Source organism: Primulina eburnea, chromosome 18 (genome assembly GCF_022965805.1).
Source record: "Primulina eburnea isolate SZY01 chromosome 18, ASM2296580v1, whole genome shotgun sequence".
Taxonomy (NCBI): Eukaryota; Viridiplantae; Streptophyta; class Magnoliopsida; order Lamiales; family Gesneriaceae; genus Primulina; species Primulina eburnea.
In genome coordinates this window covers 28,293,168-28,308,968 of record NC_133118.1, presented here as the reverse complement: position 1 = coordinate 28,308,968, position 15,801 = coordinate 28,293,168, and the positions used below count along the sequence as shown (strand labels likewise).

Genomic DNA, 15,801 nt, shown 5'->3' with positions numbered 1-15,801 from the left:
TGTGATGTTGTGTACTGCGTTTCTTGGTAAGGGCATAGAGATGTCCAAACATACAGATGGGTAGTCATATGATGATTATACCGAACAACCCTCCCTCGGACTTTCCAAGTGGTTATCATTCATCGAGAGGATAAGTCCGTGGTTATGATTGTACACCATTAGTCCTTATGACCCGAGACAACTCTGAGGCTCTATATGCTAGGGCTGTGCTTTGACTCGTTTACCGGCTCCAGGAGAGTCATCAGGTGGCGAGGTTGGGTACAGTCGCGACACATATAGGAGCCAGTGCATTGTAGTCGGGGATTCACCGCTCACCTACGGGTGTGGATATCCTATGTGATCTGATGTAATAATAGTGCATGGAATCTCTGGCCAGAGTATGAGATGTACGTTGGAGAAGGAGTTCTCCAATAGTACACGCGATGCCACTATTATATGTAACACATAGTTATCGAATTAATATGCAACCCTCGATGAACCAATGGTTGCAGATTCGATCGGGATATATGAGATGAAGGGACCGTACTGTACGTTAATCATAATCGACTGGTTCTTTTAGGCACTATCAGTGATACCTAGGGGATCATGGGGCGATGCTACTAGACGCTCTTACCATGATCCGATGGGTGCAATCAGAAATGAGTTCTGACATTCTTGATCAAGGTGTTGATGAATAGAATGGGGCTAACTAGGGTAAGCCCGAATAAGAATAAATGTTATTCTGAATCACAAGGAGTTGTGAACCCACGGCTAGCTGTATCCCTGAACCATTGAGGGTCACACAAGTACTGGATTGTTTGTTCCCGTTGAGAGAATAAATTCAAAAGTTGAATTTATATTATATAGTAAATTCAAGGAGTTGAATTTATGATAATTAAATTTTGAGAGAATAAATTCAAGGAGTTGAATTTATAAAATTTGAGAATTTAATTTATTAAACTCAAATGTTGGGTTTATTAAATATTAAATTTTGGAGGTGATGTAAATTCAAGTAGTTGAATTTATAATTTAAATAATAAATTCAAATGTTGAATTCATAATGTATTTAATTTATTAAGCTCAAAAGTTGAGTTGATTAATTAATAAATTAAATATGGTGGGTATTATGTTTAATGGGCTTGTAGGAGTACAAGTCCAACATAATAAATAATTAAAGTTTTAATAGGCTTTGATTAAATTAATTAAACTAGTTGGACTAGTTCAATTAATTAAATCAAGCCCATTAATGTTAATTATGTAATTAGGGTTTAATTTAATTATAAATAACAAATGCAAAAAAAAAAAAAAAAACCCTAGCCACCAACCACAATTCTTATTTGTGATTCTCGACAATCACAATAAAATTCTCCAAAATTCTTTTGCCAACTTTTCAAGAAAAGGGTTTGAGCCGTCTCTCAATTATTTCTCTCCTACGTAAAATCTCTTCTACTTTTCTAGTGCAAATTAGAAGAGGATCAAGCAATCTAGTCGTGGACTTGATAGGAGGATTTCTTGAAGAAAGTTCGTAGGGATTCATCAAGAGCCAGATCTATTATACCGGATCGGTTGGTGTCCAGTGATTTATTCACCAAAGGTATAACGATTCTAACGCCCTATGAATGTTTTGAGATAAATCATACGAGCGCCTAAAGCAATATTATTTTGTTTTTCAAAATAAAATAAAAATTTTAAATCTTCCGCTGCGTTTGGGCGTGTAGAAAACAGGATCCAACACGCCCACCCCCATTCTTGAGATGTCTTTGACTTGGAATAGCTGTTGTTTGTGGTATGCTACTTTGTCTGATTGACGAGTTCCCGAACTTTTGCATGTGACATTTTTCATTTACGATTATATTTTTAGTCAGTAGTTTTTGCAGTAGATGGTTCACTGGAAGATTTCTTGATGTTCTTTTGGCAAGTGTTGTCTTGAATAATTTTATTTTTTATTGTGTGCATGTAATATAACATAGTTATCATTTTTTCAGCTTAATAAATTTGTTGAAATCTTGGGCTGAATTGGACTATGCCCATTGAAGTTCTACATACTCTAGTTGGTTTGATACAGAAACTCGCATATTATTGGAATCTTCTGTTGAATTGGGTTTTTCCTATTGAATATCATGGATTTTATTTTTCTGTGGAAAAAACAGTTGTCTGTGCGTCATGCTACTTGCTTCTCATACATGCAAAAAGGAAACATGAATCTGTTTATGCCCTTGTTGGATTGAATTTTCAGTTATTGAATGAATAGACCTTTTATGATCAGCTCAATATGGAATGCCACTAGGACTATTTACCCTTCGGGTAAATCTTCGGCCAGCATCTTGAAATGCCTGCAGATGGAGGATAATTTAACATGCTTTTTAGTGGACAGTGGATCAACTATAAGTTCATGTTATAAGGAGCGAGAATGAAATGAATCGATCCGAAAACTATTAATTTTTCACATCCAAGCTCGAGCTCGAAATTTTACCTGGCCCAGAGCTTAAAAATTAAACTATTCGGGTTTACTCGACTTAAAGTTCAAATTTGAGCCCCATTCATTTAGTTTAAACTTGATTTTCTAGATTTATTAGACAGAGGCTCAATCTCAGGCTCAAGTTATTGAAGTCATGTAATTTTTATTATGTTATTATATATGAATTAAAATATTAAAGCTCACAAGCGGCTCGCGAGCTATCAAACAAAGTAATGTGAGCTCCAATCAGGTCAAAAGAAATATTCTAACATGTTCTAGCTTGCCACAACTTCTATAATTTTAAGTAATTGAATATTAATCAACTTAGTTCAAAAAGCTCATGAACCGGCTTTGGTTGTTCAAAGCCCTAGTTGGCATTCTGTGTGCAAACTTTTTTAACTCTTTTTTTACCATTTACTGTCAGAATAATTAGTGTTTATACCTAGGATTATGTCATTGAATTACTGGTTCAATCTTATCTCCTAAACTTTTTGGTTCCCAATTTTTAGAGTGGCAGTGTATGGAATAAATAGCTGGAATCCGTAGTGGGGCTAATAAGAAGAATGGCGACCCATCTTATTATTTGGTATTTTCATATAAGTTACAGTTTATGTGGTGATAACTGTGTCATTTGAAGTTGGAGACACGGATTTAAAAAATATTACTCTTTTAGCTTGAGGTCATGATTTTATTTTTTTGCAACTTCTTCGATTTCTATGCATTCATCGTATTGTAATGAGCTAACTATGATAATAGATGGCACAGGAGGCAAAGGCACTTGGAGCAATCTGCTTGATACTGTTGGTGAAACTTGTATTGATCAAAAGGATTCAAACTACGACAGTGGCCCTGTACTATCATAATTTTATTTCTTTTACTATTTTGAACTGCAACATTCTCCTTTTTCTATCTACAGTGAGTTGTTTTCACAGAAGATTTTGTTCTTTTCTTGAGTAGGAACCTTGTGAGTTAGTTGGATCAAATGCCTCTCATACTTTGGATGAATACAAAAAGGCTGTAATCTCGATAATAGATGATTACTTTAACACCGGTGATGTAGAAGTTGCTGCTTCCGATCTCACAGAACTAGGATCAAGTCAGTACCATCCCTACTTTATTAAGCACCTCGTTTCCATGGCCATGGACAGGCATACCAAAGAGAAGGAGATGGCTTCGGTTTTGTTGTCAGCTCTGTATGCTGATGTTATAAATGCAGCCCAGATTAGGCAGGGATTCTTCATGCTGCTTGAATCTGCAGATGATTTGGCAATAGATGTATTGGATACTGTTGAAATTCTTGCTTTATTTATTGCTCGAGCCTTGGTTGATGATATTCTACCTCTTGTTTTCATAACCAAGTCCAGAAAAATGCTTTCAGAAACCTCCATGGGAGTTGAGGTGCTGCAAACTGCTGAGAAAAGCTATCTCTCAGCACCCCACTATGCAGAACTTGTAGAAAGACGGTGGGGGGGAAGTACACATATTACTGTTGTTGAGGTAGAGAAAAAAATCACTGAACTTCTAAGAACATATGTGGAGAGTGGAGATGCTTCAGAAGCCTCTCGATGTATTAGACAGTTGGGTGTTCCATTTCTCCATCACGAAGTTGTGAAAAGAGCATTGGTTTTTGCCATGGAGATACCAACAATAGAACCACTCATCCTGAAGTTGCTAAAGGAAGCTGCAAATGATGGTTTAATAAGTTCAAACCAAATGGTAAAGGGTTTTACTCGAGTATTTGAGAGCCTTGATGATCTTGCCCTTGATATTCCTTCTGCCAAGAATTTCTTCTACCCCTTTATTTCCCAAGCAATGTCTGATGGATGGCTTGACACAGCTTACTTAAAATCTTTGACTGAGGATGAGAAAAAAACAAACAAAAATGACGAAAAATTGAGGCGCTACAAGGAAGAAATTATCGCTATAGTTCATGAATACTTCCTCTCAGATGATATCCCTGAACTGATTCGAAGCCTGGAAGATCTAAGAATGCCAAAGCATAAACCTATTTTTCTTAAGAAGCTCGTGACTCTAGCACTGGACAGGAGAAACAGAGAGAAAGAAATGGCCTCTGTTTTGCTTTCAGTGCTTCATATAGAGATCTTTTCAACAGAAGACATAATCAATGGTTTTATTATGCTACTGGAATCTGCAGAAGACACAGCAATTGACATTTTAGACGCTTCAAATGAACTTGCCTTTTTCCTAGCAAGAGCTGTCATAGATGATGTCCTCACCCCACTAAACTTGGAAGAGATAGCCAGCAGGCTGCCACCAAATTGTAGTGGCAGTGAAACTGTGTGTTCAGCTCGATCACTCATAGCAGCACGTCACGCTGGGGAGAGGATCTTGAGGTGCTGGGGCGGTGGTACAGGCTGGGCTGTGGAGGATGCAAAAGACAAGATTCAAAAACTTCTCGAGGAATACGAGAGCGGGGGTGTGCTAAATGAGGCCTGCCAATGCATCCGTGATTTGAGCATGCCTTTTTTCAATCATGAGGTGGTGAAGAAAGCTCTGGTTATGGCGATGGAGAAGCAAAATGACAGGTTTCTGGATTTGCTGCAAGTTTGCTCTGACGAAGGGTTGATTACGATCACTCAGATGACGAAAGGTTTCAGCAGGATGAGAGATGGGATTGAAGATCTGGCTCTTGATGTTCCAAACGCCAAGGATAAGTTTGGTTTTTATGTAAAGTATGCAGCAGAAAGAGGTTGGCTCACGCCTTCGTTTGCGGCTGCAGAAGGAGACGCAGTTGCATTTTCTTGATCAGAAACATGTATTTGTGGTTTCTTGTCATATGATGTATAGAGGTTGTCTTGTGTTGCATAAAATAGGTTTTGGTTGTTTGGTACGATGGTTTAGATGCATATATTTTATATTTTACATGGTATTTTAGGAAGAGTATATAATAAACAAATTTATGAACGATTTAGTACATACAAATGGCATTTCTTGAATGTAATTTTGAAATAAATTTAGTGTAAATACTTTTTTTCTTTTTCTTTTTCAGAAAAAAAAAAGAAACAAGTTGTTATGAAATATATTTTTGGAAACATGAATCATATAATATCAATTGATAGCACATTTAAGACTGATGATTTATCTAGTGTTTATCGAAAGGTAGCGATTGTGATGTATCGCCACAAAAATAAATGAATAAATAACACGAACTTCCGCATGAATTCGGACTATTGACCAACTTTCACTATTTTTTGTATTTATTTGTTTAGTCCAGAATTACCTAAGGTGAATTGACCCAAAAAAAAAAAACAAGGCTCGGGGGAAACCACTTATTTGTTCATTGAGAGATTTAAGAAATTTAAAAATAAGTGTAAGGTGTTTCTACGGAACCTGAATGTGTTTAGTTGGCACATAGAGACTGGATTTTGAGTCGAGGAAGAAGATCCACAGAACCAAGTTCAGTGGTTTCTACCTCTTCGTTATAAATGATCCGCTTGCCCCGAAATGACTTGTTGTTGGAGAAGATTGAGTTCGTGCGATAAGAATCAGATTCATGGCGGGGGAGAGCCCCAAAGTCAGTGGAGTTAATAGACCCGTTCACGACTGTAAATCAATGCTAATTTCTCCCTTTTTAGAATGGCCGAGTACGAGGAATCATTGAAAGAAGAACCAAGAAGGAGAAAGACTAGTGTTGGTTCCTATTATAATTAGGATGTGACATTAGTAGAAGTTGGTAAATCTGGTTCTTTTTTATGTCCATTGTTGAAGCACATGACTGCTGACACTGTTAAAGTCGGTTCGTCGATAACTCAAAGCCAAAATCACAGTCAGTTCACGTTCGATGTCTTCAAGAAATAGGAAACTTTTTATTTTCTCCGACAATGGAGAATTTCGTCACATTTTTTGCAGATACCATAATTCCTACAACCATGGTACAAATTCATGTTGAGCATTTAAGGATACTAGCAAGAAGCACGTGCGACGCACGTAAATATTAATTATTTAATAAAAATTAAAATTTGATTTTTTTTAAAAATAATTTGATTCATTTTTTTATTTATATTGATTTAGTCTTTTGTCATATTAGACGAATAAATTAATTAAGAACTTATATACTTTACTTTCAAAATTGTTTCTCAAATTGAAATTCAAGTCGTTAATTTTATGTTATATAATAAATTATAATTAGCATAATATATAGAATGAATTGAACTGAAACAAATTTTGAAAATATATATATCTAAGAACCACGTATAAGGTATAATAACCTAAAGAACAACGTATAAGGTATAATGACCTAAAAATCAACCAGATTATGGATTTTATAAATGCATAAATCATAATTTATATAAGTGAAGCACACTAAGGACAAATAATTGTTAATTTAAAATATTTATGACTAACTCGTCAAAATATTATCAAAACTAATGAAATAATAATAATTGATAATAAAATATAACATATAATACTCAAAATTTGCTTTTAAAATTTGTTTTCAATCATTTTTACACGGTTGAAAGATTTTCTCAAACGGTTATAAATACTAACCACGTGAAAAGTGTGAAAGACGGTTCAATATTTCTAATGATATTTTCAACCAGTTGACAATCTAAACAACAAGATATAGTTTGAAGAGTTAGTCTCATGTGAGACCGTCTCACGGATCTTAATTCGTGAGGCGGGTCAACCCTACCCATATTCAAATAAAAAGTAATATTCTTAGCATAAAAAGTAATACTTTTTCATGGATGATCCAAATAAGGGATCCGTCTCACAAATACGACCCGTGAGACCGTTTCATACAAGTTTTTGCCTAGTTTGAAATGTAAAAACTTGTGAATAGTAAAGACACGGGAATTTTATGGATGTAAAACACTCACACGTCACTCCTTCCTCTGTAAAAAGGATTCCAATAAAAGACTTTGTCTTATATATATATATATATATATATATATATATATATATATATATTTATAAGTGCGACTAAAATATTTAAACTTCTTATTATAGCTAACTATTTTATTTTTTCTATCAGATTCGTATTTTATGATATTATTAGTATATTAAAATTCATAATTATTGATATAAATTCTAATAAATAATTTATTAAATTCTTTTCTTTCAATTCTTAGTTAAAAAATAATAAAATATATTAGTATTAAATTTCATATTATTATATTATTATATACTTATCATGTTATTGTACTATTGCATATATAATTATTTTTTTCTTATATCTTCATGTGATACTTATAATTTATTACTTAATTAGAAACTACACTAAAATATAATTACAAAATTGCATTAAAATAATAAAATAACATGTAGAAAGAAAATTAAAAGGATAAAATATTTAAACTTAGTATAAAGATGGATTATTTGAGAAAATTAATTTAGGAATTACATTTTATTCTTGAAGTGATATAAATTATTACAAACAATGTATATTGTAGTGATAATTCATTAGCAATTGTTAGACTATTAATTATATATGATGTGGAATAATTAGGCTACTAATTAATTATATATTAGGTGGAATAAATAAAAAAATTGATATTTTCTTTTTACACTTACAACAATTAGAAATTTACAAATATATCTTTATTGAATTTTTGGATTTGTATTGATGAGGATGTCATTTTTATCTTTTGACAATTGAAAAAATTGTCAATTATCTACACTTACGTAGGTTTATAGATAAAAAAAATATATTTTTATTATCAAACATATATTCATTTTTAATGCATAGATTTCCCATAAATTATGTAGAAAATTTCCATGCAATTAATCTAACAACACACAATTTAAGGGGATGGTAGAAAATTTACAATCAAAAACTTTGTTATTATTTTTACACTTTTATAAGTATAATAGTTAAATATATATTCTTTTAATATTTGTAATGATTTTTTAAAATTAAAAAAAGCTATTGTTTTAATATTTTTTCTAAGAATTATGTATCAAGAAAATATTATTTCTCTAATGTATTTTTATTTTAAAATATTTATTCAATTTTTATGTAACATTATTTTCAAAGATTCTTATGTTGCAATTTTTTATTAAAAAATAAAAACACTATTTTAATCCTTATGTATTTAATGATTGTGTAATTTTCATGCAATTAATCTGACAATACACAATTTATGAGAATAGTAGAAAATTTACAAGGAAAATTTTGTTATTCTTTTTGTACTTTTATAAGTATAATAGTTAAATATATATTTTTTTAATATTTTCTGTAAGAATTATGTATGAAGAAAATATTATTTTTCTAATATATTTTTTATTATCGAATATCGAATCAATTTTTATGTAATATTATTTTCAAAATTTCTTATTTTACAATTTTCTATTAAAAAAATAAAAACACTATGATCCTCATGTGTTTAATGAGTTCAAAAAAATAAATACCTCAATTAAATACATAATCAATACATTACAAATCCATTATTCCAAATTTGTCCCAAAATTTTATATATTTTTTCCACCAATGCCCATGCAATTAATACAAACAATGCATAGTTTTTGGGCAATGTAGTAAAATCACAATCAAAAACTTTGCCCATCATCCACACTTTTATAGGTATATAGATTATTCAAGATAGAATCAACAAGGTTGTGCTGAAGTTCCCTGAGAAGAAAGAAACCATGATGACCGATGAATATCCATTTCATCCTGTTCCAATAGTCAGTGTCTAACACCACTTATTCGAGGAGTAATAGTTTTTTTCTTAAAAGAATCTTCAATAAGCCGGACGAGGCCATATTTCTATTTATCCTCACTCTATTATTAGGCAAAAACATCTGTGAGATGATTTTACGGGTCGTGTTTTGTGAGACGGATATCTTATTTGAGTTATCCATGAAAAAATATTATTTTTTATGCTAAGAGTATTACTTTTTATTGTGAATATCGGTAAGGTTAACCCGTCTTACAGATAATGATTCGTGAGACCGTCTCACAAGAGACCTACTCTTATGGTTAATCAACCTTATTCTCTTATGTAAGCGGCTGTATTTCATTTTCTCCTAATTCCTTCAACAAAGAAATATACATTTTTACTTTTTAATCGGTGCCCGATTTCACACCATCCATACATCAGCCTATCAGAGTGAAGAATTACAGAGTAGAAAACCTTTTGATTTCAGCTCGAGTGATATTCGTCATTTGTTTGACAATGTCAATATTATCCATTGATTTTTTACTTTTAGGACTGTTGTCGATGAAACGTGTTAGGACCAATGGAATCCAGATATCTCCACACTGGTATGATATTGTCCACTTTGGGTTTTAACCTTCATAGTTTTGTTTTTGGAACCACCCAAAAGGCCTCATACCAATGGAGATATCATTTCATCTTTATAAACTCATGATCTTTCTCTAGATCTTTCAGTGTGAGACTTTGGTTGCATCCCAACAATCCTCCTCTCAAACGAAGTTCCACTATTATTCTCATGGTCCGAGCCTCCCCTCAAGCCTTATTCGTCCTCCAATCGAGAATACTTCACTTCACTGCGTTGGAACGCACGCCTTACATGAATACTGGGAGCATAAACCACCCTGAGAATTTAATCAAGGATTTTTACCGGGAGCCCTCACCATGGTTTTGCTTTTGGAACCACCCAAAAGACCTCATACCAATGGAGATATCATTCCATCTTTATAAACTCATGATCTTTTTCTAGATCTTCCAATATGGGACTTTGGTTGCATCCCAACAAAACGATTTCAAATAAGATCACATTGATGCATAAAGATGTAGACGCGTTGGACGGGGAAGTTTCCCAAACCAAGAACGTTGGGAAATGTCGTCCCAGAACTGGTAAGGCGGAGGTACGTACCCTCTTGATTGCTATGGAGCTGATACAGACGCTGACCAAAATGGCCTAGGGGTACCCAGTTCTCGTGAAGAAAAACTTAGCAGTCTTAAAACTGTAAGTTTTCGTTTTCACATCTTCACCATGATTTATACCTGAACCTGAAAATGAATTAATGCGAAGAAAAGGACTGGAAACTCTCCAGCGTGTCATCCTCCTTGAAATGTGAAGTTTCCTTTTCTGTTATGGACCTGCCAAATGCCAATGTCTCATACTCGGACACGATAAAAGCAAGAAAAGTTTATAGAAGTTGTCATTTAAACTGTTTTTAGCCATTGCAATAAATATTGTGCAACAACAACCCCGACTTTTATAAAATATCGTTAGCATATATGAGAGTTGCATATATGAACTTGGACGATCTTTTCGTCGTGAGCTAGCTTTTAGAGTTGAGTTAGGTCCAAATCTCAATTTTAACATGATATCAGAGCTCAGGTTATTATGTTATATGCATGTTAGGCCACCCGTTTGGCCAACGAAATTTGTTCGAAAATGAGGGAGTTCGTCAAGACAGATGTTAGACAACCATATGTTTGGAACACGCTGGGCTTACTAATGCTTAGAACAGGTCACTCGCAGGTAGGGGTGAGCATTTATTCTCGGGTATCGGGTACCCGAATTTACCCGATCGGGTCGGGTATTTTTATAGAACTCGGGTTCGTCGGGTACCCGACATTATCGGGTTCGGGTTTGGGTAATTTTACAGATACATGCTTTTTTTTTCTTACTTTTTTTGTGGGTTTATCCGTCTATTCAATTAAAAATAAATGGTTTTTTTTGTGCATAATCATAACCCTATATAATGACAAATGACTAATCATAAAGTGATATAATGACATATTTTTTGTGAAATGTTAAAAATACATATATTTTTCAAAAAAATAATTAAAAAAATTGTTTTTTTTTGTTCGGGTATCCGACATGATCAGGTTGGTGTCGGACGGTAAATTTTACTACCCGAGTTGTCGGGTACTCAACCCGCGCCCACCCCCACTCGCAGCTGCAAATATAAAGATTTTTGCATCGACAAGCTAATGTAGGCGTTTATTGTAAGATATAAAAACTAACACTACTCCTGGTCTTCCGTAGAGTGCTATCACTGTATTTTCTTCTTTGTTGGAGATTGCTCCTGACAACCTGGATTGCCTTGGAAACCCTGGAGTCGCTTATCTTCAAGGGTAAGTGGAACACATGGCTATGTTCATATTTAATAATAAATACGATCTTTTTAATATTTTAAATTGATCTACCCAGACTAATATCATATTATTCCAAAATTTACATATAAATTTTTTTAAAAAAAAATTGAGCCAGCCCGGATATACATGGCTCCGCCACTTTTGACATGTTTGTTCATAGTTTGAGTAAATATATCAAAGTCGGCGGCTTGTTTTGCAACTATATTTGTTAGTTTGCAGACGAGCTATCTTTTATTGATGCACATTGAGCTAGCTAATTCAAATATGATAGCAATTTCATTATTCATTATGATAATTTGATGGTTGTAATAAAATACCAAAAAAAAAAAAAAGAAACTTAACTACAATAATTAAGAGGTACAATGGCAACAAAGAATGCCGCATTGAAGGCAAATATATCAATATGAAAAGTATAGTAGGTTGCTTCTATGTACTTAATATTCACTGAACTTGGCTAGATCAACAGTTAGCTGGCGCAGAACACGAGACTCTAGAGTTAACAGAAATGCTTGTGTTACCAGCTTCGGGAATGTCCCTATCTGAGGATTGGTTGTCTGAATATGGGGCTTGAGCGATTACCCTGGATTCAGCAATGTGAATCATTCAGCTTGGAACACATTGAGTTGAGTGCTGAGAATTATGCAACAATAATAAGTTAGCAGCATGCAAAAGACGGAGAGTACCTTTCCTTGCGTTTCTCTAAAAACCGAGCCAAAGATTTCCGGCGAAACTGAGGCACGGTGCCTGAACGCGATGAAATATGATTAAATATGGTAATTTCATGAATAAATAAATAAACAGTATCATACAAATTGAAGAAAATGTGAATAAAAAAGAAAACCGAAATTACTTGAAAGTAAGGTAGCATTAGCAGGATCAGATCCTAACGAGTTGAGAACTTTCACAGGCCCTATTTTACTGGAAGAAGGTAAGGTAACTCCTGGATTTACAGTAGTTCTGTTGATAGCAGACCCACCAGCAGAGTGAGAAATGCTAAGAGCTGTTATGGGTATGGGCCCTGAATGGTAGGGTGTTGAGCCATATGGTTGGCTCACAACAAATCCATCAAAAACAGAAGACTGAGTCATGGATGCTTGAACTGGGGTTACCGGAAGAGTTGTGCTTGAAGGCGTGGGAGGCCCATTTCCAGCTAATAGCATGATCGCTTGAGCCTGCATCCACCGAACAAAATTAATCTCACAAAATCAAGAAAAGAAAATGTTGAAACTAATGAGATATCAGATGGCGCACCTTCTGGGGAGATATATTGTCATATACACACACTGAACCGGCGTAGAATATGGTCAACTGAGCTGGGGCGGTTGAGATCTTAGGAATATTTCTGCCGAACAAATCCATATTGATTCAAACATTTAGTTGTTTTCCTCTCAGTAAGATTCACATTCTCGTTCTTATGTTAAGGTTCTACCTCGATGTCTCTATCATACCTTAAATCTGTGGTTCCCACGACAGGGATGCTAGAAGGAATAGCTTGGATGGGATGAGCCATTGAAATTCTTGCAAGAGGCTGTGGGTTTGCCGAGCTTATCAGGTGCAGTCCGGCAGGTGAAACTGTCACATTTTCTTGATTAAGAACAGATCGATGGATAGTACGTGAGTCAAGGTGCTTTGCAGGATATGTAGTCATCCTGTACCAAGGTCCCGCTTGCTTTTCAGGAATGACATTTTTCTGAACAGTGAACACCGTAAATAACAATAAAAGTCTACGCACAAAAGCACAAAAGCAATCTCTCTCAAAACTTTTGAATCAGTTATGGTAACAAAACATGTATACAATTCTGTATAGACATAAATCGATGATGCAAACCTGCATGACACCAGAGTACGGATTGTGATTGGAGTCAAAAGCTTCAGTAGTTGTTATGGACACCAATCCAGCCGATGCCAGGGAATCAAAACCAGTCTTGGGTTTTTCTTCATGAACATCCTGAAAAGATAAGAGCTGAGGAAGAGGGGAAACCTTGTTTGAGAATGACCACTGCATTGCTAAACTTCTCACCGGAGCTACATAACAAAAATACAATGTAAACGAAAGACTGTCAAATCCATCACTAGTAATATCCAAAGAAAGCTACCAATGTAATCAAACAGGATACAGCCTTTCGACAAATTTGTGCACTTCATTTAAAGTTAATTACCTGATTATGAATGACTACTAAACATCAGTAATACATAAAGGCTTCTTTCAGAACTGCGTGAAAGATCAAACTACTGCAACTTGAATACATTTCAGCTTCAAATCACAATATAATTCAGGAGTTACAAAATATGGCAACTTGTTCAATATTTTAATATCAATCACAGGGAGTATAATACATGAGTTTCATTTAAATAACTCAAAGTGTGGCTGTAAAAGGTATGCGAACATGTTGATTCACTTAAAAAAATCAATGTTTAGCATCTCATGCCCAATATAATACTATTAATTGTTGTATTGATTGATGCGGTACCAGTATATAATATACAAATTCATCTGGTCAAAGCAATTTAAATTATACACCAAAATATTTAATATATAAAAAATCCTTATCAGGTATAAAGTATATTCATATTTCTTGATGATATGATATTTTAATGTAGCACAAAAATATTAATGGGGTGACGTCTTCTTGAAGGTGACATCTCATTTTAAACTATAAAACTATTAACTATGCTGCTTTAAAATATATATAATAATTAAATATCTTTATAAGGTGCATGTTGGCATATGTAACTATCACAAGAAACCCACAAGGGAAATTAATATTAGAAATGCTGCTCTAACACACGAGAAGACAAAATCTACTGCTAAATTTTGGCATCACATTTTATAGACAATAGTGCGTGCCGAACGCTATATATGTCTTCAGAAAAAAACTTAACGAATAAATTATTTTTTATTTTAAAATAAAACTATAAAAAATTAAAATGACAAAATATAAAAAAATATTATTATAATAATAGTATCATATAATTAATTTGATAAGATAGATGATAATGACAAATCCAAAATTACATCATGACTTAATAAATTTAAAACATTAAAGAATCCTGGAGTTTAAAATATTTTAATTTTGATAGAACGATGATCCTGACTCCGTTTTTGTGTGTAGTCAATAGATGAACGTCACCTCACATAGATATCTACGATTAATATAAAAGTAGGTCTCTTGTTAGAACAGTCTCACGAATATTTATCAGTGAGATGGGTCAATCCTACCGATTTTCACAATAAAAAGTAATATTCTTAACATAAAAAGTAATATTTTTTCATGGATGACCCAAATAAAAGATCTGTCTCACAAAATACGACTCGTGAGATCGTCTCACACAAGTTTTTGTATTTATATAATATATATATAATTAGTCAGTATTTGATAAGCATCCACAAATTATCATCATAATGCCGAGTAATAAAGTATATAAAATACAGCATGGTATGATTTTAAAAAGTTGAAGGCCTGAATAATGCAACCTAAATCTCAAATGTGCGCAATAACACAACAAATAAAAATATATAATTTAATATATATAATAAGCATTGAACTTGAAAAGAATTAACACACATAAAAGGAAATAATGGAGTTCATGTTCCTATTTTGATTTTTGGGTTCTCCAAGAACTGCAGAATAATTAATTAATCCCCAAAAACCTAAAACGCTAGCTAATACTGCTATATCCCAAGATCTACCGAACTTCGAGCTTCTATCTACGAAAACAGATTCATAAACCACGCCCAAATACATGCAATAAGCAGAAAAATTTCCAGATTTCTAGGTTCATCTCGTTCCTATACATGCTGCGCAGTACATCAACATGATAGAAATACAAATTGACAAAGCACAAGCGTCGGATTCTGATTAGTGATTACCAGAGTCGTCGATTTCGCCGGTAGTTTCGCTCTTCACCGCCAATCCCATGAAATTTCTCTCCATCTTCGCCTCCAACAGCAAATCCTCAATTGATCGCTAATAATGGAGAAATCAGGCACCAGACAGCTCCTGCGAACTGATGGTCGATTGGCTGAGAATGGAGGAAGAGAGGGACCGCCGCGCAATCGAGGAGAATATATATATATACTCTATGGGAGAAAAATGGTGAGAGTGAATAATAATAATAATAATAAATAAACAAATAATAGTGTCAAAATAATTTTAAATGTTGACACAACTTACATGATCCAAATATAAAAAAATATATATATTAAAATATGTTTAAAGTAATATTTTCTACAGCAAAATTTCTTTTTTTTTTATTAATTATGATATGAAAAAATATCATATATATATATATATATATATATATATATATATGTTTATTTAAGTT

At 33.5% G+C, this 15,801-nt stretch overlaps 2 protein-coding genes across 3 annotated transcripts; one reads left to right on the top strand and one right to left on the bottom strand.

Moving 5' to 3' along the window:
* Positions 1-1,739: 1,739 nt before the first annotated feature.
* LOC140819653 (MA3 DOMAIN-CONTAINING TRANSLATION REGULATORY FACTOR 1-like) lies at positions 1,740-5,386 on the top strand. The gene is made up of 2 exons (XM_073179829.1): positions 1,740-3,288; positions 3,395-5,386. The coding sequence occupies exons 1-2, from the start codon at positions 3,154-3,156 to the stop codon at positions 5,201-5,203; spliced, it is 1,944 nt and encodes a 647-aa protein (XP_073035930.1). The 5' UTR covers positions 1,740-3,153; the 3' UTR covers positions 5,204-5,386.
* Positions 5,387-11,812: 6,426 nt separating this feature from the next.
* LOC140819492 (protein TIFY 6B-like) lies at positions 11,813-15,545 on the bottom strand. Of its 2 annotated transcripts, none has more exons than XM_073179610.1 (7): positions 15,347-15,545; positions 13,304-13,500; positions 12,924-13,165; positions 12,727-12,817; positions 12,326-12,647; positions 12,159-12,219; positions 11,813-12,055 (listed from the first exon to the last, which is right to left on the bottom strand). In XM_073179610.1, the coding sequence occupies exons 1-7, from the start codon at positions 15,408-15,410 to the stop codon at positions 11,935-11,937; spliced, it is 1,098 nt and encodes a 365-aa protein (XP_073035711.1). In that variant the 5' UTR covers positions 15,411-15,545; the 3' UTR covers positions 11,813-11,934. The 2 variants fall into 2 exon arrangements, with proteins under 2 accessions (XP_073035711.1, XP_073035712.1); XM_073179611.1 differs by lacking the exon at positions 15,347-15,545 and adding an exon at positions 13,635-13,856.
* Between the last annotated feature and the right edge of the window lie 256 nt (positions 15,546-15,801).